This window comes from Dama dama, chromosome 29 (assembly GCF_033118175.1).
Source record: "Dama dama isolate Ldn47 chromosome 29, ASM3311817v1, whole genome shotgun sequence".
Taxonomy (NCBI): domain Eukaryota; kingdom Metazoa; phylum Chordata; class Mammalia; order Artiodactyla; family Cervidae; genus Dama; species Dama dama.
The window spans coordinates 18,895,453-18,915,929 of NC_083709.1; the positions used below are offsets into that span (position 1 = coordinate 18,895,453).

Sequence of the window (20,477 nt, forward strand, 5' to 3'; positions counted from 1 at the left end):
ACTGCATTACCATGCATGGGATTCTTCTTGACATTTTTTCTGCAAATTGCCAAGGCTGGGCACCGGCGATGTGTGGTCGTGTCTAGAAGTGGAGTGAAGCGAGCAGTTCCATCCAGACTTTCTAGAAACTGCCTTTGCTTCCTAAAGCCCAGATTACTTTTATTTCCTTCCTTTTCATGCTTTGAAGAGTACTTTCTTCAAAAATATAATTATTTTAGCTATGTTTCCTGTGGAAAACCAAAATCTTAGTAATGGATGAATAAGTGGACATATTGTTAGTGATTATATTGAACTGTTAGCAGTATGTTGGGAATTATTTTGTTTCTGGCACCAGGACAGAAGAATTTGGAAAGGTTTCAGGTCTGAACTCTCTGTGTGTTGCCAAGTGTTGTTTTGTTCCTGTGCTATTGTGGGTAGCTATAGGGGGATGGAAATCATAATGGGTTGGAAGGTAGAATACAACTAGGTTGGAATATTTTCTGTTTACTCGTTCTGGATCTATAGGCAGGTTGTTTAACCTCCTTTGTCACAACAAACCTCTGGTCTTTCATCAGTAAAATGGGGATAATAATTAATTCACACAAGGCTGAGGGCTAAATCATCTACGCACAGAGTTTTGTAAATCACAGGTTGTTCAAACAAATTTTAGATATGTTGATACTGGAAAAAATTTCTGTCTTCAAAAGTGAGAATTTGGGAGACCTCCCTGGTGGTCTAGTGGTTAAGACTTCATGTTCCCAATGTGCAGAGCACAGATATGATCCCTGGTCAGGAAACTGAGACCCTCCATGCCGCACGGCTTGGCCAGAAAATAAAACAACAAAAAAGAATTTTATATTGATTGATGCTACCCAAAGGTAGGGTTGGCTTTCTTATGACCTAATGAATTCCTCTTAAATGGGCTATTTGAATGTTCTCTGTAATATTGTGAGTCTGTAATTCAGTGATATTTCACTGGTGAAAGGGGGTGTTGAATCAAGTCTTCCGGGTAACTCTCATCCAGGGCTGGTGTATACCTATAGCTGTGTAATACCCCCAAGACTTAGCAGCTGAGAACAGCCATCATCTGTTACCTCAGTTCCTCTGGGTAGGATTCCGGGTGCCGCCCTAGTGTTCTGGCGGGGGTGTCTCCCATGGCTGCAGTCCTTGCCAGGCTGCCGGGGTTGGATCTGTTCACCTGAGTGCTTTTGGACAGGCTTCAGAAGATGTGTTCCCAAACTCACCTCTGTGGTCTCTTTCTGGGGCTGCTTCACTTCATGGCAGTGGTTTCTTTCAGAGTTAAAGAAAACACGCACAAAAGAAGCCAGCCTGTTCTTGTTTTAAATTTTTTTATTTAATTTATTTTTTACTGCACTGGGTCTTCGTTGCTGTGTGCAGGGTTTCTCTAGTTGTGGCAAGCGAGGGCTACTCTGCAGTCCGCGGGCTCCTCGTTGCGGCGGCTTCTCTCGTTGTGGGGCACAGGCTCACTAGTTGTGGTGCACAGGCTTAGCTGCCCCATGGCACGTGGGATCTTCCCGGACCAGGGATCGAACCCATGTCCCCTGCACTGGCAGGCGGATGCTTTATCACCGGACCATCAGGGAAGTCCTGAGAAGCCAGTCTTTTGTAACCTAGTCTCAGACGTGGCAGGCCATCACTTCTGTGTTCTCTTCCTCAGAGGCAGATCAGCAATTCCTGCCCACACTTGGGGAAAGGGAGACCCCGGGTGTGAATTCCAGGAGGCAAGATCTCGGGGGGTCATCTTGGAGGCTGCCTCCTGCAGTTGGAGTTCATGTAGCCTTTGTGTGGTAAAGTGGTGTGGGGTAGATCTGACTTTCCAAGTCTCATTTTGTAATTCCAAGTTATATCTAGTTATTTTTAATGCTGTCAAGGGAAAGTTGGTTTTTGAATTGGTTGGAGCCCATTCTAAAACTCATTTATACATGTAAATCCATGGCTGATTCATATCAATGTATGACAAAACCCACTGGAAAAAAAAAAATAATAAAAAAAAAATTTAAAAAAATAAAACTCATTTATTTAGTTAGCAGTTTTGTAAAATGGAGATGAATATCTTTTTATTTTTTAACACCCTTGTCTGAATTCTAGAAGTGGTTGTACAGAACTTGAAGCCTGTTTTAGTAGTGTTTGAAGTGCTGTCAGAGGGAATAAGATGTAGTACCTTCAATGTATCTTTTGTTTAATAAGACCATAATTATTCCTTATGTTTTTTTAAAAAAAAAAAAAGGTACAGGGAGCTCGATAACTTGTAACAGCACCACTTTCTGAGACATCATTTAAGCTTCATAGACATTCCAGATACATGGTGTTATGGAATAGACTGTAGGCAATCACTCTTTGATCAAATGCTATTAGAATTGTTCAGTTCTTCTCAGGGAGATTTTGCAGGTATTTAAGGAAGCATCCTTTTTTATTCTGAGCAGTCTGCTGACCTATGGTATCATGTTGCCTATTAAAAGATGACAAATTGACTTAGAATGAATTTTTATCAAACGGAAATAAAAGGGGGCTTCTTTGTATTAATATTTCCCTGTTCTTTCTCAAAAACCAAAGCTCCTTTTTGCAGAAAAGTAGCTTGCCAAAGAAGAAAAAGCAAGGGACTGGGAGTCAGGTCACCTGTATTTAAGTCCTGGCTTTGCCCTTAAATCTGTTTTTGACCTGGGGACATTATCTCACCATTTCTGACTTCCGCGTTCCCATATGATGCTTTCTTCCAACTTGAAAAAGCTATTCAATTTCTCTTCTCCTCCAGGACAGCCTTGGGGGTAACAGCAAGACTGCCATGGTAGCTACTGTGAGCCCTGCAGCTGACAACTATGACGAAACCCTTTCAACCTTACGGTATGCGGATCGTGCCAAGCACATCGTGAACCACGCTGTGGTGAACGAGGATCCCAACGCACGAATTATCCGGGATCTCCGGGAAGAAGTAGAAAAACTCCGTGAGCAGCTAACCAAAGCGGAGGTATAAGGCCTAGCTGAGCCACGCCTATGAGTCTAGGAAAATCTAGTAAATCTAGAACCTGAATTGCCTTCCCTTGGGGCCTAAATGATGAATATTCGACTCAGAATATTTGGATTTCCTATAGGAAGAGAAATATGAAATGAGTAATAAAGGAAGACACATAAATTGTCATGGTTGAAATTTAGATAGTTTTTACAGGTGTTAAAGGATTGACTAGAAGGAGAGAGTCAGGGTAACTGAGAAAATATTTCTTTGCACTGAATAGGTGACAGACAAGAGAGAAGAGGCAGAGTAGGGGGAGAGAGAGGCGCTTGGGAAAAAACAGATACAGTTTAATATAGGGCAGCACACGGTGGCCAGTGGGCATAGGCTGATTAGAAGAGGCATCAAATGGAGTTTTGTGGAATCATATGTTTGCAGGTTGAAGTCCAAACAGAAATACTATGGTCTTGCGCAGTATAATAATCTAGTTTTTTCATGTTATGGGTTAATTATATTCATAAGAAAAAATATTCTAGGGCAGAGAAGTAGCCATCTTTTTAATAGTGCTCTATGTCACTATCCTTTGCATTTAAACATGCTATAGTATATAGTTCTGTTACTGAATTTGAAGCCTACACAATTCTAATCACAGATCTTTTTTAGTTTTAAAATCTGTTGTAGTGTGTTTACAGTGTTGTGTTAATTTCTGCTGTCCAGTTTAGTGATTTAGTTATTTATGTTCTTTTCCATACTCTCTTCCGTTATGGTTTCTCATAGGATATAGTTCCTTGTGTTCTACAGAGGGACCTTGTTATTTATCCATCCTGTATATAATGGTTTCAAATGCTTATCTTTTTATCAAAAGTGGGATAAAATGTCAGATTCAAGATCCCTACTTTAATGAACATTTTTGTTCCTATGATTTCCCAGCCTGTGGAATTCTTTCCTGGACCTGGGACCATAACCTCTTCTTTCTCATGACCATCAGTAAATTACATGGTCAAAATAATTCTCTTGATTGTATTTTTTGCCTGTTGAATCTTACTCTGTTTTTACAGGAATAATTTTATGGTTCATCAAGATTCTTTGAAATTTTCTGTCTTCCTGGTATAATAATGCCATCCATTTTGTAGCATGTACATATTTAGTCTGTGTATCCTTGAATACATACCCAAAGACATCAGTGAAGACTAGGAGGAATCACGTGTCTTGAGTATAGACCTACTGGGATTTAAAAAAATAAGTCCCTGATAGTTCGAACTCTCTATCTCCCTAACTGTAGTTAGACCTCAAAGTAGCAATAGGTGAGAGGAAAAGGAAGAAGTTAAGTCTTCGTTCAAGCTCACTGGGTAACCGGATGAGTCTGTGACCCACAGTCTGGATGCTGCGGGTCAGTGACAGCCCTTGTGTCTTAGGCGGGTCAGGAGCCTCAGCGAGCTGTAGAGCTTCGAGGAGGCACGTTGTTCCTTTTGTCCTCTTGGGTTTAGTGAAGGTATCCTTTTTCCAGGACATCGTGCAGGCATTTCATGAAATAAACCTTTTGCTTGTAGGCAATGAAATCTCCAGAGCTGAAAGACCGACTAGAAGAGTCAGAGAAGCTAATCCAGGAGATGACTGTGACCTGGGAGGAGAAACTAAGGAAAACGGAGGAGATCGCCCAGGTTCGTGATTCCTGCTTAGGGAGAGAGAAACCCTGTGGTAGCTTGTGCAGTGCAGTGCTGAGCGTGTTTCTGGTTCCCCTTTTAAAAAATTTATTTATTTTTAATTGAAACATACTTGCTTTGCAGTATCCTGTTGGTTTCTGCCAAACATCAGCAGGAATCATCCACAGGTGTCCATATGTCCCCTCCCTCTTGAACCTCCCTCCCATCGCTGTCCTCATCCCACCCCTCTGGATTGTTACAGAGCACCACGCTTGAGTTCCCCTGGATCACACAGCAAATTCCCATTGGCTATCTATTTTATGTATGGTAATGTATGTTTGACTTTTAGCTTTGAATGTAGCAAATCTAGCAATTCAGATTTGTTTATTTTAAAAAAAGCTGTTTGGCTTCGCTGAGTTTTTGTTGCAGCCTGCAGGATCTTTAGTTGTGGCATGTGGAATTTAGTTCCCTGACCAGGGGTTGAAATCACGTCCCCTGCATTGGGAGGGCGGAGTCTTAGCCACTGGACCACCAGGGAAGTCCCAAATTGATTTAAATAAGACCTAAATCCAGGAGTCTGTACTTCACAAAGTTAATTTGAAGTTTAAGGAAAACATAACTACAATTAATTGAGTATTCATTATGTAAGAAATACATTTGTAGGGCCATAAAAATTTTTAAATGATATAACTAGCCACTGGCTGTGAACACCCATTTCTGTTAAATGCTTTGCAAACCTCAGAAACTTACCCAGCTATAAAATTATTAGTAGTGGATATTTAGGCTGTAAGCTCCCTGCTTTCTTCCATATGACAAGTCAGTAAAAAGTAACAATGAAGTACCTAAGTCCCAAGTGACTGTGTCTCATTTTTAGACCATTTACTATAGAGCTGTGAAATCTTCCAGTGGGAATATTAGCATTTAGAGAAAATCCTAAAATGTCCAAGTCTCTGCTTCATAAAGATTTACTCTATGGCTTTCCTGTTAGAGGCTTATTTAGCCTGTTTTAGAAATACTAATATATATATGATAATGTGGAACACAGTACTACAGTGAACAATCATTTCATGATTGGGCAACTCTGATGGTAGTAGCTATTGAACTGAAATCTTCTATTTTTCCATTTTTGCTCGCTGGCCTTAGTTTGTTCTTCCAAAGCTAAGAGAATAAGCCCACTTGTGCACAGTAACTAATAATAACAATAACAGCCAGCACTTACTGAGTACACTTACATGCTGCACCTGATGCTAAGCACTTAAAAAAATTTTTTTTATTTTGTATTGGGATGTAGTCGACTAAGAAACAATGTTGACTAAGCACTTTAAAATACAGTATTTTATTTAATCCTCCCAATAGCCCTGCAAGATAGGGCCTGTTGTTACCCAGATATTTAAAATCACCTCTGCCTCCTCCCTTCCTTTGCTAAAGTTAAAAAATCTCTGGTGTTCACTGTTGCTGGTATTCATGAATGTATAGAACTGTTACTCCTGTCATTACTCAGCAAGTTCTATCTCTGTGTGCTTCCAGAATCAATGGATAGATTAGATGTTGTAGGACAGTACTACTATTATGTAGCATAAAGTGGATGTTAGATTTATATTAGCGCACACTAGGATTTAAGTTGATTTTTAAACATTTTTATTACAGTCCTTTTCAAAACAGACGAGAACATGAGTATAATAAACCCACACATACCCAGTACCCAGTTTCATTAAAGGTCAACGTATGACCAGTCTTGTTTTACCTGTTTCCCTTCACATCCCTCACATCACGCAGAGAATACACCAGTGTATGAGCTTTATTTCTCATTACACATTTATCTTTGTTTGTCATAGGTTAGGTCATTCTGATAATTGTCCGATTTGGGACTAATGTACGTGAGCCTTTCTGAGCTACTCTGCAAGTAAGACCTTGACTCTGAAGTGCTATTGTGCTTGGGTTGCCTGCTCTGATGTGCAGCAGGGCGGGTCTCAGGGACAGTGCAGTGTGGTGGGACTTTCCTGCAGCATCTTCCCTGCCCTGAGTGTCCTTTCTCACTGCCACATGCCCCTTTTGCAGACTGCCTGGTGTTTATCGAACACCGCATTCAATACCTCATCTTCCCCGGCTTCAGTGCTTCCAGCTGTCTTCTCCTCTGTCGCTGGTTTATTGGTCATCAACCTCTTTGCAGTACAGATTAGTTTTCCCTAAAATGTGTTTCTGGCCGTCTATCTACCAACTGTTAATAAATCTTTTGGGGAGAAAAGAAATGGTACATGGTCAGGTAACTTTGGGGAAATCTGGGTGAACTGAGTCAAATGGACTTCTCTTGGTAAGAACTTTCTGGGAGTCTCTTCCAAGCCAGCCAGGCTCTCTGGCAGTCCTCTGTGCTCTGTGGCATCTTCGTCTGGTGTGCCAGCCCCCAGAGCTTATTCCTGACATTGAATCCTATGGAACCTATCTATACTCTTAATTCATGTGATTTTTTTTTGTGCGTGTATACTTTATTATCTAATGAGTTTATAAAATTCTAAAGGAAAAAAGCCATATCTTTTAGTTTTTTTCTATTAATATTTATTTTTATATATTTGGTTCAGCCAGGTCTTAGTTGCAGCATACGGGATCTTTAGTTGTGGATGTGGGGTCTAGTTCCCCAACCAGGGATTGAACCTGCGTCCCCTGCACTAGAAGCATTGAGTCTAGTCACTGGACCACCAAAGAAGTCCTCCTTTTAGTTTTTGAAAGTATGTGCTCAGTAATATTTTTGATTAAATAATTTGAAATCAAAGTTGACTGATTTCTCAGCCCAGTGCCATATATTTGATACCAAATTCTTTAATTTCCATCTTTTATGTTCTCAGTAAAGAAGTGTACACTTAAGTGAGATAGATCAGGGGTTAGCAAACTAAGCCCTTGGGCAAAACCTGGACTGTCACTGCTTTTCATAACTGGTTTTATTGGAATGTGCCATGCTTATTTGTTTTAGTATTTTTTATGGCATTAGCAGAGCTGAATAGCTTGCGACAGAGACCACTGAACCCAGATGACTAAAAGAACTGTTTGACATTTTATAGAAAAAGTTAAGTAGTCTGTGATATCAGAAGCAATACATAGTAAATGTCACTATATTTGATCATATATACTTGTTTATTCTTGGAACTGACTCTTAGATGTTGCAAACTTTTGTAGTTTATGAATAATTAAAAACTTCGAGTCTGTTTTTTGGTGGTAGATGTAACAGTGAATTGATGGGTTTTCAATGTTGTGCCCTTCAGTTTAAACAAAGATTTTATGGTATTTCTACCGTTATAAAGTCTCGAAAGATAGGAAAATGCTTAAGGAAGTGTAGGGTAAAGCAGTGGTTTACTATATTATCTCATTTAAGTCCTCTCTTTTCCCTCTCTCTTGAGTGACTTTACCTTTGTTAAGTCATACATTCTTTTTCAGGCTTACCTTTGCCTCTCTATGAAGGAAAATTTTGCTACTAGATGACAGTAATGAAATTTCTTCTAAATTTATAATTATTTCCATAGTGGAAATGACTGGAGTCCTCAGGGAACTCCGGGCTTCCCTCGTGGCTCAGCTGGTAAAGAATCTGCCTGCAATGTGGGGGACCTGGCTTCGATCCCTGGGTTGGGAAGATCCCCAGGAGAAGGGAAAGGCTACCCACTCCAGCCTGGAGAATTCCGTGGACTGTATGGTCCATGGGGTCACAAAGATTTGGACATGACTGAGTGACTTTCAGGGAACTCAAACCAGAGTTCTGTCAACCTGGAGGGGTAGGATGAGGAGGGAGATGGGAGGGAGGTTTAAGAAGGAGGGGACGTATGTACCTATGGCTGATTCATGCTGGTGTTTGGCAGAAACCAACACAGTACTGTAAAGCAATTATCCTTCAATTAAAAAATAAATAAAATGAAATCACTAGAGTCCTAAGAAGAATGTAAGTAAAAGGAACTGTGTATTGCAAAAGTAGTATTTACTTATAGAAAATACAGAAAGATTATTATGAAGAAAATTTAACTGATCCAGTCATCCAAAGAAAGCTACTGTTAACATCTTTGTGGTTTCTTCCAGGATTTTCCAGTGCACAGATCAATGTACTAGTTACACTCTGCATTTTAAATTTAATGTTAGTTCATGAGTGTCTACCCATTTCATTTGTAGTTTAAAAAATATATATATTTTTACAGAGAAGTGTTTCTTCTCATTATTGGAATTATTTTTTAATCACACCAATATCCCCATGTATTTAAAAGAGGTGTCCCTCAAAAGGGACTATACAAGCTATATTAGAATTGCTTTCTTCATTTTAGGAACATGGTTCTTTATCAAGAATAATAATTTCTTTGGATTGAGTGCTGAAAACTAATGGCTAGTGTTAAATGACTCAGAACTTCTGAAAGAACCCAATAATGGTTTTTTGTTAGAAAAGAGACTGAATTCAAAGACCCAGAACCAAAATAGCCCATTCTCTACCCTCGTAATAGTATTCTAGGAGAGACTGTTTGGGTTGCAGTGGCTGTATAAATTAGGAGGTTGTGCCTAGAATAGCAAAATTCTAAGCTTGAAATTTAATTATCCTGCAGCCTTACTGTGTGGCCCTAGTTAAATAACACAGCTTGCCTTGCCTTTTGTCAGAATCAAAGGTTCTTGATGACTTGTTCCTATTTGCTGTGTGTACACGCTCAGACACCCTGCTCTGCCCTGATCTGTGTACGTTGGTAACAAAGCCTTGGTTGCAGGATTCACATGTGTCTCCCTGTGTGCACACATGTATGTTGTATGAATTCAGAGACCGGTAGGCACAGAAAGGAAAGGTCCATGTTCTTTTGCAAATAGGGCTTTCCTGAATATGCAGATTTTATTTTGAAAAATTCACAACACTGGCGATTTAAGTGCTCTTGTGTGTTACACACTCAGTGAGGTGCTAGGAATCCCTAGTGGGAGACCGGGTCCCTGCCCTCACAGAGAAATGATGGAGTAAGAAGTTACCAGGTCTGAGAACAGATGTGCTTCAGCTAGGAGGAATAGGTGTAAAAATCCCTTAAGCTAGGGAGAGCGTTGTTGAGACTCTAGGGTCCTGGAAGATGCCCCATTAACTGTGTATAGTTGAGGGGTGACAGGACATGACCGTGGAGTCAGTGGGTCAGACTGAAGGGCCTGTGGCTTTGTTGAGGGAGTTCGGCCGTCATCCTTGCTGGGGACCTGCCAAGTGTATTAAATACTTGGCTTTTTAGGAAGATCACAGTTGAATAGAAAACATGTACATTTGCTCATATATAAAGAATTAAATGAGAAAGATGAATTCAGGATATTAGATATTTTCACGAATGAAAAGTGAGAGCTTAGTATATTTGGTGGCGATTTGTAATTGGCTTTACTTTTGAAATTACTTCACAAAGCAACATTAGAGTTTGTTCTCATTCTCAACTATAGAGTTTATATAGTTTAGAAAGAGGACAAATGCAGTCATCTATATGATACCATGTCCAAAGATAACATATTTGAGTTATAAAGTTATTTCATAATTACTGTCATATATGGCGTTTTATAGCTTGCTGCCTCAGTAGCTGTGGAATTAATACTTCTCTAATGCGTTTACAGGAGCGACAGAAACAGCTTGAGAGTCTTGGAATCTCTCTTCAATCATCTGGAATTAAAGTTGGGGACGATAAATGTTTCCTCGTTAATCTGAATGCTGATCCTGCTCTGAATGAACTTCTGGTTTATTACTTAAAGGTAAGGTCGTAGGCTTGTCTACTGTCTTCTGCCATGAAATAGAGCAGTATTTCATAGTATCCTTTCTTTATACTCGGAGAACCATGCATATTTAAAAAGAATGAGTTAGCAAATTGTTTTTGTTTGCTTCAGTTGCAGTGTAGAAAAATCTTGGGTTTCTAAGACCAGTCTCTCTTTTTCGTCTTTGAGTGATGTAAATATATTTTTCAACCTAGTAAATATACAAAATGGTATTCTGATATTATCTCCAACAAATTAAGTAGCTTGACTTCTATCCTTTAGTGTGATTAAAGCAGGGAGTTAAGTGGATAGCTTGAGCTTAAAGAACGACTTGTAAACTAAATGGTTTCATTGGTAGACTGAAGCTCTTGGGGTTTCCATGCAGCACACCTTTTGGTGAGTGGTCCTGGTTTGGAAGAGGAAATGTTCTTAAAAAGTAATTAGGACCACTTGACTTGAAAATTTGTGTTTCCAGTAACTCTTAAGAAAGTTAAAAATTAACTCTTAGGAAAGTTAAACATTTTGAATTGTCAACTTACAAAAAGAAGAGTAAGTCACTTAGAGGCTGAGAGGGTCAGAGCCTGGAGCAGAAGAAACCAAATATATACAGCATACTGACACATGTATATGGAATTTAGAAAGGTGATAACGATAACCCTATATGCAGAACAGAAAAAGAGACACAGAAATACAGAACAGACTTTTGAACTTTGTGGGAGAATGTGAGGGTGGGATATTTCAAAAGAACAGCATGTATACTATCTATGGTGAAACAGATCACCAGCCCAGGTGGGATGCACGAGACAAGTGCTCCGGCCTGGTGCACTGGGAAGACCCAGAGGAATCGGGTGGAGAGGGAGGTGGGAGGGGGGATCGGGATTGGGAATACATGTAAATCCATGGCTGATTCATATCAATGTATGACAAAACCCACTGGAAAAAAAAAAAAAAGAAACCAAATATACAGAAATATATATACATTCTATATATGTATATAGTCATGTACATTGAAAGCTATATAGGTTGTTGGACATAACAGGAAGATGAGACAACTTTAGGATAAACATGAATCAGACACTATAGAAATTATGAGGTGTTCACCAAAATTGCCAAGCCTAGAACATAGATGAGTTACTCTGACATGCAGTTAATAAATACTAGGTGGGGAATTTTCCTCTCATAATATAGAAACTATCTCTGAGGGTTTAACTGAGTTAGTGACTGGGACAGCAAAGATATGAGCTGGTACAGTTGGAAGCACTGTGAGAATTAGAGATTTGTGTCCTTTCATTTCTAAAGAGACTGAAGAATTCATGACACATTGGCTGGTTTCCCAGTTTTTATCAGACATGTCTGGGGTAATTGCTTTGTAGTGTTTTGATAAGGCCCTGCTATTCCTAAGTATCTCGTATCATGTTTTATTACTCTGCATTAAGTCGAGTCTCTAATGCATACGCTCCTGTTAGCATGCTCAGGTGCTGTGGGCAGTGGGAGGGAGACGCGCTGAATTTCTGGTCCAGCACCACTTTCTTGACAGCCGTTTTTCTCTCAAGGTCTTTACCCCCACAGTCTACAGATTCCTCCTCTATAAATGGAAGTTTTCTCTGGCTACCTCACAGGCTTCCTGGAGGCTTAAATGGGAGTTGACCTATAGAAGCATTTTATAAACGGAAGCCCTGCTGACATATACCTTCTCCCACATACCAGTTTCTCACTTGATCCTCTGGTACTTTATTATATGACCCTTGTCCTTTGGGAAAAAACGACGGATTGGCACATCTCCTGCTATGCTTCTAACAGCGTTGGCAGCTGTTTGTGTTAGAATTTCAGCTGGGGATACTCATGCAGTATTCGTATGGGACTTAAGTGTTTTGCCCTTTAGATCATCAGAACTGTGAATTCTTTTTGTCTTCTGACGTGATGTTCAAATCAGAACACACAAACACGCACACTCAATATGAAAAAAAAAAAAACAAAACCCAATTCCTATCTGTTCCTTCGCTAAAAAGTTACACAAAGAAACTATTTAAAGACTGTTGGAGGGCAGTCAAAATATTTCAGGCCATCTTGTGAGGAGGTGTTGGGCTTCTGATGCAGACTGTGTGGTCAACCCTGCTTTGGCAAAGTCTGAGGCAGTGTTGGTTTCTTACTGCCCAGGCTAAACCCATGACAAGAGTATATTCATGACAAAGCACATTCAAAAGGATGACCTCTGTCCAAGAACAGTTTCTGCTTCAGTAAAGTGATACCATTATGTGGGATGGAGGAATTTAGAGGCTGAGTGGTTTTTGTTTCTCTGCTTTCACATTCCCATGTCAGTGTAAATGCTGGGCAGATGACTTCACATCACTGGGTGACTTTGAGCACCCCGTCTGTGAAATGAGGCCACTGGATTAAATTACCTCTTTCTTTCTACTTCCAAGTTGAATGGTTCTCTTCCAGAACAGAATCCTCTCTTTATCTGTTCTGTCTAGAACTGGCAGAAGCAAGGTATGGTGGCCAAACTCTAAGCAGAACGTAACTCATGGGGTCTTTTTGCATCTTATTTGTATAGACAGGCAGCTCTTGTGTGCCATGGTTCCAGCCTCCACAGAGTCCAGTTGACACAATTTAGGGAATAATGTTGACATAGCGGGCATTCATACGATTCTAGATGCGCAGCCAGAGGAAGTTAGTGAAGGTGAGCTTACGAATGTGAATGATGAAAGTGGTTGTGATGAGAAGAATGCAGATGTCGCGAAGGATTAGAGTTAAACCAAAGAGCACGTCATGTGAGAGGAACTCTTGGAGATACTTCACAACATTGAAAGCTCAAAGGATAAAGTGGGAGAGGCATAAAGGAGTATGACAGTGCACCAAGGCGTAGAAAATATCCTCACTCCATGTTGTAAGTTATATGTTGAGAAGAAAAAGGGAAGCACTGTTCCAGCTACACTCAATAAGCTTTACATATGATGTTTGTTTGTTTATTTTTAGCTGTGCTGGGTCTTTGTTGCTGCTGGGCGTTTTTCTCTAGTTGCAGCGGGCAGGAGCTACTGTCTAGCTGCGGTACACCAGCTTTTATTGTGGCAGCTTCTCTTGTTGCAGCGCATGGACTCTAGAGTACAGGCTCAGTAGTTGTGGCTCATGGGCTTGGTTGCTCCCAGGCATGTGGGATCCTCTTAGATCAGGGATCAAACCTGTGTCTCCGGCATTGGCAGGTGGACTCTTTACCAATGAGCCCCCAGGGAGGCCCTCGATAAGCTTTTAACAAAAAAATAAAATGCTTTCCATTTTAGTGTTTCTAATATTCTAAATGACATTGTACTAAATAAATAATAGTTTCATTGTTTTTTCGTTTCCCTCTACATTATAGCAACAAGAGAATTCTGCATGTTTTTACAGTTTTAATTGTCACAGAATTATTGCCATTTTCCCCACGGATGGTTAAGATCTCCTTGCTCACTTATTTTTTACAGTCCTGCTTCTTTGTGCAAAGCGAGGCCGGCCTGATAAGGCTGAGCGGCCGTACAGAGTGTGTGCATATGCTGTTCTTTCTGCTCACAGGGTGGGAAAAGCCTTCGTGTGAAGTATGCCACTCTGTACTTCTCTCTTTTTGGACTTCGTTGATCAAAGGGATTGTAACCTCAAATGAGACACTTAAGTCGTCATTTATAATGTAAGCTGTACATTTGGGATCATGTCTATCTTTTATCTCTCGTGGCACAATGCCTAGGTCAATGTAATATTTGTTGAAAAAAGAAATAGTTTTCCTTCTGGAATTTGGATTAGACCGTTGCTGTTTGGGGGCTTCCCTGGTGGCTCAGTGGTAAAGATTCTGCCTACAGTGCAGGAGACCCAGGTTCCATCCCTGGTTTGAGAAGATCCCCTGGAAAAGGAAATGACAACCCACTCTGGTATTTTTGGCTGGAGAATCCCATGGACGGGAGCCTGGCAGGCTACAGTCCATGGGGTCAAACAGTCAGACACGACTGGAGCAACTCTGCTGTTTGGTGTCCCACCTCTGATGGTTTTTGTTTTAATTCAGTTTATCCGCTGATACTGAGCAGCACCCACTGTGCATCACGGACTCTGCTTGTTGCTGAAGATGCAGGAGTCCTGTATAGGTTGCTGCCTAAATAGCGGGAAAACAACACTTATATGATAGTAAATTGAGGTGCTGACTCTAGATGTAGTTGGGGGTTCAGAGAAGGGAGAAGTCAGTGTAGGCTACTAGTGAAACCTGCAAGGAGAAGAAGAGGCAGAAGTAAGTGTTGAAGATATTAATGTTTTGTGTCTGGATGAAGAGAAGAGAGAGCATTTTGGGCAAAGAGAACAAAAGCAGGGGCAGAGACGTGCGGGTGAACCCGTGTGCAGTCTTGGGGTGTGGCAGCTGGAGGTGGTTCTACTTCACACTCCAGTCTCGGGGGTAGTTCATAGCTTCTTCTGCTTTTTGTCCCCAAGGACAAAAAGGCTTCCACAGTCACAGGATTCTTGCCAGAATTTCTCATGGGAGGAGGAAAGGGATTGTATGTAGAAATAGTCTAAGCCAAGGGCTTTGGTGGGGGGGGGGGGGGTCGGGTCTTTGTTTTTTTAGGTGATCTCAGGCTCTTTTACTCTTTAGACTCTCTGTCTCTCCCTTTGGAACTTCTCCCCACCTTGTAGTGGGTGTGTTAAGACAGAGAGGAAAGATGGGAGATGAGTGTGGAATGGATTCCTTTGGCCTGCTACTGAACGTCACTAAAGCATTCCTTGTAGTTGACACCTGGTCAAGCCCCCTTCTCTGGGTTAGGAATGTCAATCCAGGGATTGACCAGGAAGCCTCAGTCAAAATCGAGGAGTAGACATTGGCCTGGAGTGTCCCTGTGTTTCTCGTATGTATCCCCTGAGGACTGAACCGGATACCAGAACGCAATTCTGATCCCAGCTCTTTGTTTCCTTGGAAACCGCACTGCAGTGCACTTGAGAGAGGAAACCCCCAGAAGAGGGAAAGTGAAAGTGATGGAAGGGAAGAGGCCTGTTTGTTAGACTGGGGTCCCAGAAGAGATGGGAAGAATTGGGACCAAGAGTGTAATTAGAGGCCTTGTGGACAGAGGAGATGAGAGAATCACCTTCCTCTGAACCCGAGGAGGATGCTAAGGGAAATGGTTGTTCATTTATCTATCTTTTGTTTTTACTTAATGGCTCAATGTAGCAGGCCTGTGTTACATGCTTGGAATATAGTGGTGAGGCGGTAGGTTGCAGGACAGGCTGCCTTCTTCTCTCTCAGAGTTTCCTCGCTCGCTGTGGAGATGGACACTAAACCCACAGTCAGTCACCGCTATGTAAGGAATTCAGGCATGAGAGTAAGATGGTGGTTCTTTCTCATTGTCAGTTCAGTATACACTTCTCTGAGGATGTGCCCTTAAAAGCTGAGATAGAAATGATCAGAAACTACCAATATCACCGTCAGGGGAGGAACTCTTCAGGCAGAGGAAGTGGTTAGTGTGCTCAAAGAATGGATGAAAGGCCTGTGTGGGTGGATCATGCTCCAGGAGAGGCAGAGTTCTGGGAGCTGGGGTAGAAGAAGTAGCCAGGGCCAGATCACAGGAGGTTTGTAAGCCTGGGTGAGAATTTGAACTTCCTAGAGGTTCAAAGGGAAGCCATAGCTGATTCTTAGTAGGGGGATCGTGTGATCATCTCTTGAAGGTGGAAGTAGGTTGGGTGGGGTGGGAAGGAAGTGGAGAAACAATGGAAGGCTCATATTCACCTGGGCTTCCCTGGTAGCTCAGCAGCAAAGAATCTGTCTGCCAGTTTGAAACCAGGAGACTCAGGTTTCATCCCTGAGTTGAGAAGATCCCCTGGAGAAGGAAATGTGAACCCACTCCAGTATTCTTGCCTGGGAAAATCCCATGGACAGAGGAGCCTGGCAGGCTACCATCCATGTCGCCAAGAGTTAGACCCAACTTAGCGACTCAACAACAACACCACCACAGTATTCATCCAGGGAAGAGACTAGGATGTGATGTGGAGATGGGAAGTGAGCTGAGTCTTGATACGTGTCAGAGGGAGAGTCTGAGAGGATTTTGTGATTGACTTGGGGCTGGAAGTAGGCTGCTAAGACGGAGAGAAGACTTCAGGATAGCGTCTGAGCCTTTTCACTTGAGCAGCTTGGAGGTGGTGGTGCCATTGGTATTGGGGAAGGGAATAGACTCAATGGGGTGGTGAGGGGTGGAAGCAAAAGTTCTGCCCTGGCCCTTTAACTTTGAAATTTCATTAAACATCCAAATTCTACCAAGTGGGCAAGAAATAATGGTGACTGCGACTAGGACAGAGGTGGTGGAGGTGGGAAAATGTTGGAACTAAAGTCTGTAGTTCCTGGTTGGTGATTTTAGATAGATAGGTAGAGACATTGATACATAGTTAAAGCCTGTTGGACTGGATGAGATCATTGTGGCCAGTGGATAGCAACTTACTTCCATGGGTTAAATCTTGCCCCCTGCTTGTTTTCATATGGCTCAGGAGCCAAGAGTAGTGTTTGCGTTTTTTAAAAGGTTGGGGAAAAAAATCAAAAGAGTCATAATATTTTGGACATGTGAAAATTGTATGAAGTTCAGATTTCAGTGTTCATAAGTAAAGTTTTATTGGGAAGTAGCCGTACATGTGCTTTTGTGTATTGTCTGGCTGCTTTCACACTGTGGGGCAGAATTGAGTAATTGTGTATGACTCAGAGAGCCTGAAGTATTTCATGTCTGACCCCTGATCTAGGTGTATAGGAGAAGTGGGCTTAGGGACGGATCCCAGTCATACCAACATTTAAGTGCAGTCAAAAGTTGAAGTACAGAAGAGGGGGCTCGATTTTTATGTCCGTTTTTTTTTTTTTTCCCAATTACTTGCCAAAAAGTGACCCTGGTGATTGGGGCTTAGGGAATTGAGAAGTTGGGGGTATACGGTAAGAAGAAAGCGTCTGCTGTATCTTTTATGAGATCTCGGGAGACCATGTGATTTACAAAATAACTCAGACTCCTTGTATTTGAATAGCTCTTTATCTTTGTCGATTCATCTTGATTGAGACCAGGTAGGTGATGTACAACCTGGGTAACTGTAGTTTTCAGATCCGTATTTTTGGTATGTCATTGGCACATCCTCTGTCATCCCCTTCTGCTGCCTTCAATCTTTCCCAGCATCAGGGTCTTTTCCAATGAGTCAGTTCTTCACATGAGGTGGTCAAAGTACTGGAGCTTCAGCTTCAGCATCACTGACTCAATGGACATGAATTTGGGCAAGCTCCGAAAGTTGGTGATGGACAGGGAAGCCTGGCGTGCTGTAGTCTGAGGGGTTGCAAAGAGTCAGACACGACTAAGCAACTGAACTGAATTGACATGTGGTTCAGGCTTTGAAGTCGGATAGAATATTTTGAATCAAGATTGCAGTGGAAAATAAAGAATATAGTATAGCCATTAATATAAACCTGTAGTTTTTAGGTTTAAAAGTTATATAACTCAATTCAGTGCCTTATTCCTTATAAGGAAATACAGCTTATATAATGAATTTAAGAGAAAGCCAGGAATTCCCCCTGCTATTCCATTTGCTTTAAAGATCTTTTAGCTAAGGTCATGGGTAGACAGCTGAGAATATAAGGTAATATACTAGAGCAGAGAGTAGACAGTTTCAGTTTGTGTACGTGTGAGAATGCAGTATTAATCAGTGAATTTGATTCTTTTACAGGAACATACACTGATAGGTTCAGCAAATTCCCAAGATATCCAACTGTGTGGCATGGGAATTCTTCCTGAACATTGTATCATAGACATCACACCAGAAGGCCAGGTTATGCTGACTCCTCAAAAGAACACCAGGTAATGTACTTCATTTAGTGTTAATGTCACAGTAATTTTTAAGAGGCAGAAAGTATACTAACTGAGGGTGGTATAAGGTCGTTTGGCCTTGTTTTTTGGCTTTTACATTCACTTAATGAAGATAGTTAGTTACCAGGTCCTTAGTAGTTAACTTTTTTTTCTTTATTCACGTTTATTTTTAATTGGGGAGAAATTGCTTTACAGTGTTGGTTTCTGCCATACAACAGTGTGAATCAGCCGTAAGTGTACGTATATCCGCTCCTTCTGAACTTTCTGCCAGCACCCTACCCCAGCCCACCCCCTTGGTTGTCCCAGACCCCGGAGCTGCGGCCCCTGTGTTATTCAGCGGCTTCCCACTAGCTGTCTGTTTTACACACGATGATGTGTATGTTTCCCTGCTACTGTCTCAGTTTGTCCCACCCTCTCCTTCCCACGCTGCGGCCACAGGTCTGTTTTCTGTGTCTCCATTGCTGCCCTGAAAATAGGTTCGTCAGTACCATTTTTCTGGATTCCATAAGTGTGTGTTAATGTGCAGTATTTGTTTTTCTGACATTCTTCACTCTGTGTAACAGGCTCTCGGTTAACTTTTTAATATCGCTTAAACCCATCCTTCCTCTCTGTACATACTAACGTCACCTATGTAAGTAAGGCCTCTGTCAAATCTTTTTTGTTTTTTTTTTTTTACCATGCTGTGCATGACTTGTGGTATCCTAATTTCCTGACTAGGGATTGAACGAGGCCCCGGGAAGTGGAAGTGCAGAGTCCTAACCGTTAGACCGTCAGGGGATTCCTCCCTGCCCCCCAATCAAATCCTGATTGGAATCCCTGCCAGCAGCCTGATCTTCTTTCTTGTCCATGCTGCGTACGGCCAGATGGCTTTTGGCTCTTCCTGATACAAAGTCCTTTACGCCCCTTCTATTCATCTCCTCTTCCTCTGCAGCTGCTGTTCCTCTGGCCAGCTAACTCCCGTTTGACCTTCAAGGTTAAGCTCTGTCATTATCTACTTGAGTCTAAAATAAGGGCCCCCCAGTGCATATTCCTAGCGCATTCTGCGCTTCCTGTTATGTTAGCACTGCATGCTGTGTTCTTGTGGGCTGCTAGCCTCTGTTACCGCATGGGCCTGGGGGTCCTTTGAGGAAGAGGACCTTTCTTTTTTGGTTTTCTATCCTTAGCGCATAATGTCAGACTAATATTAGAGGAGGAAATGGCAACCTACTCCAGTATTCTTGCCTGAAAAAATTCCAGGGACAGAGGAGCCTGGTGGGCTGTAGTCCATGGGGTTGCAAAGAGTTGAATACTATTGAGCACACACACACACGCGCACCAGACTAATAATCCAAGTGCTCAGTAAGTAATGAAAAGGCATAACATTATACGAACTAAGTATTTGTTGGTTTGTCTCCTTCAGCTTTAAGACTGTTATTGTCCTGTTGTGTAACTGTCTATGTAACTATTATAAGTGATGGTTAATTGATATATACTGATCTTTTGAATGCTGATTCATCATCATATTTAAAAAATCATTAATATCATCACTGATTTCGCCCATAAAGTCTCTAAATGTTTGGAAGCTATCAAGCTCATGGTGAAGGATGCAAATGAGGAAGAAGAAAAGAGCATAACCTGGCTTGCACAGGCATGCTTTTCTCCCATTAAATACTCTCACAGACACCAAGCCCAGAGAAGGTTACTCTGAGGCTGTGACAGAATAAGATGAAACAGGTCATGTAAGAATTTTGTTGCAGCAGAGACAAAAACCAAGGTCACTGTGTGCTCACTCAGTCATGTCTCTCTCTTTGCGACCCCATGGACTGTATCCCTCCAGGTTCCTCTGTTCATAGAATTTTCCAGGCAAGAATACTAGAGCAGGTTGCCATTTCTTCCTCCAGGGGATCTTTCTGACCCAGGGATTGAACTCGCATCTTTTTGCATCTCCTGCATTGGCAGGCAGATTCTTTATCACTAGCGCCACCTGGGAAGCCCATGGTCACTATGCCATACCCAAAATACCAGACACCTCTCAACCGATGTGAGTGGCTATTTCTTTACCAATTACAACTTCATCCTCGTCTCCTCTCTAGGAATAAGATTTTTGACAAACCCAATCATAGAATTAGTCCTGCTCTCTGACAGCATCCAATATATATATAGACTCCCACCTCCTTAGGCCATCACCTGGGTTGTCCAGCTGAAGCCCATTCCTTGCAGCAGTCCCCCTGCCCGTCCCCATTCTCCTCTTGCTGACACCCCCAGGCTTCCTGTGGTGTCTTCTCCCTTGGTATGAGTGATAAACCTAACCGGCTCAACTACGGGAGTGATCCTGGTGGTCTTTGGTTGGAGGACATCGAC

At 41.7% G+C, this 20,477-nt stretch overlaps 1 protein-coding gene across 4 annotated transcripts in view; it reads left to right on the forward strand.

Moving 5' to 3' along the window:
• Nucleotides 1-20,477, forward strand: part of KIF13B (kinesin family member 13B) — a 207,129-nt gene that overhangs the window by 88,846 nt on the left and 97,806 nt on the right. For all 4 annotated transcript variants that reach the window (XM_061132637.1, XM_061132638.1, XM_061132639.1 and 1 more), the window contains exons 11-14: nt 2,753-2,965; nt 4,498-4,608; nt 10,177-10,311; nt 17,998-18,128. In XM_061132637.1, coding sequence (XP_060988620.1) covers nt 2,753-2,965; nt 4,498-4,608; nt 10,177-10,311; nt 17,998-18,128 — 590 coding nt within the window. The remainder of the gene's footprint in view (nt 1-2,752; nt 2,966-4,497; nt 4,609-10,176; nt 10,312-17,997; nt 18,129-20,477) is intronic.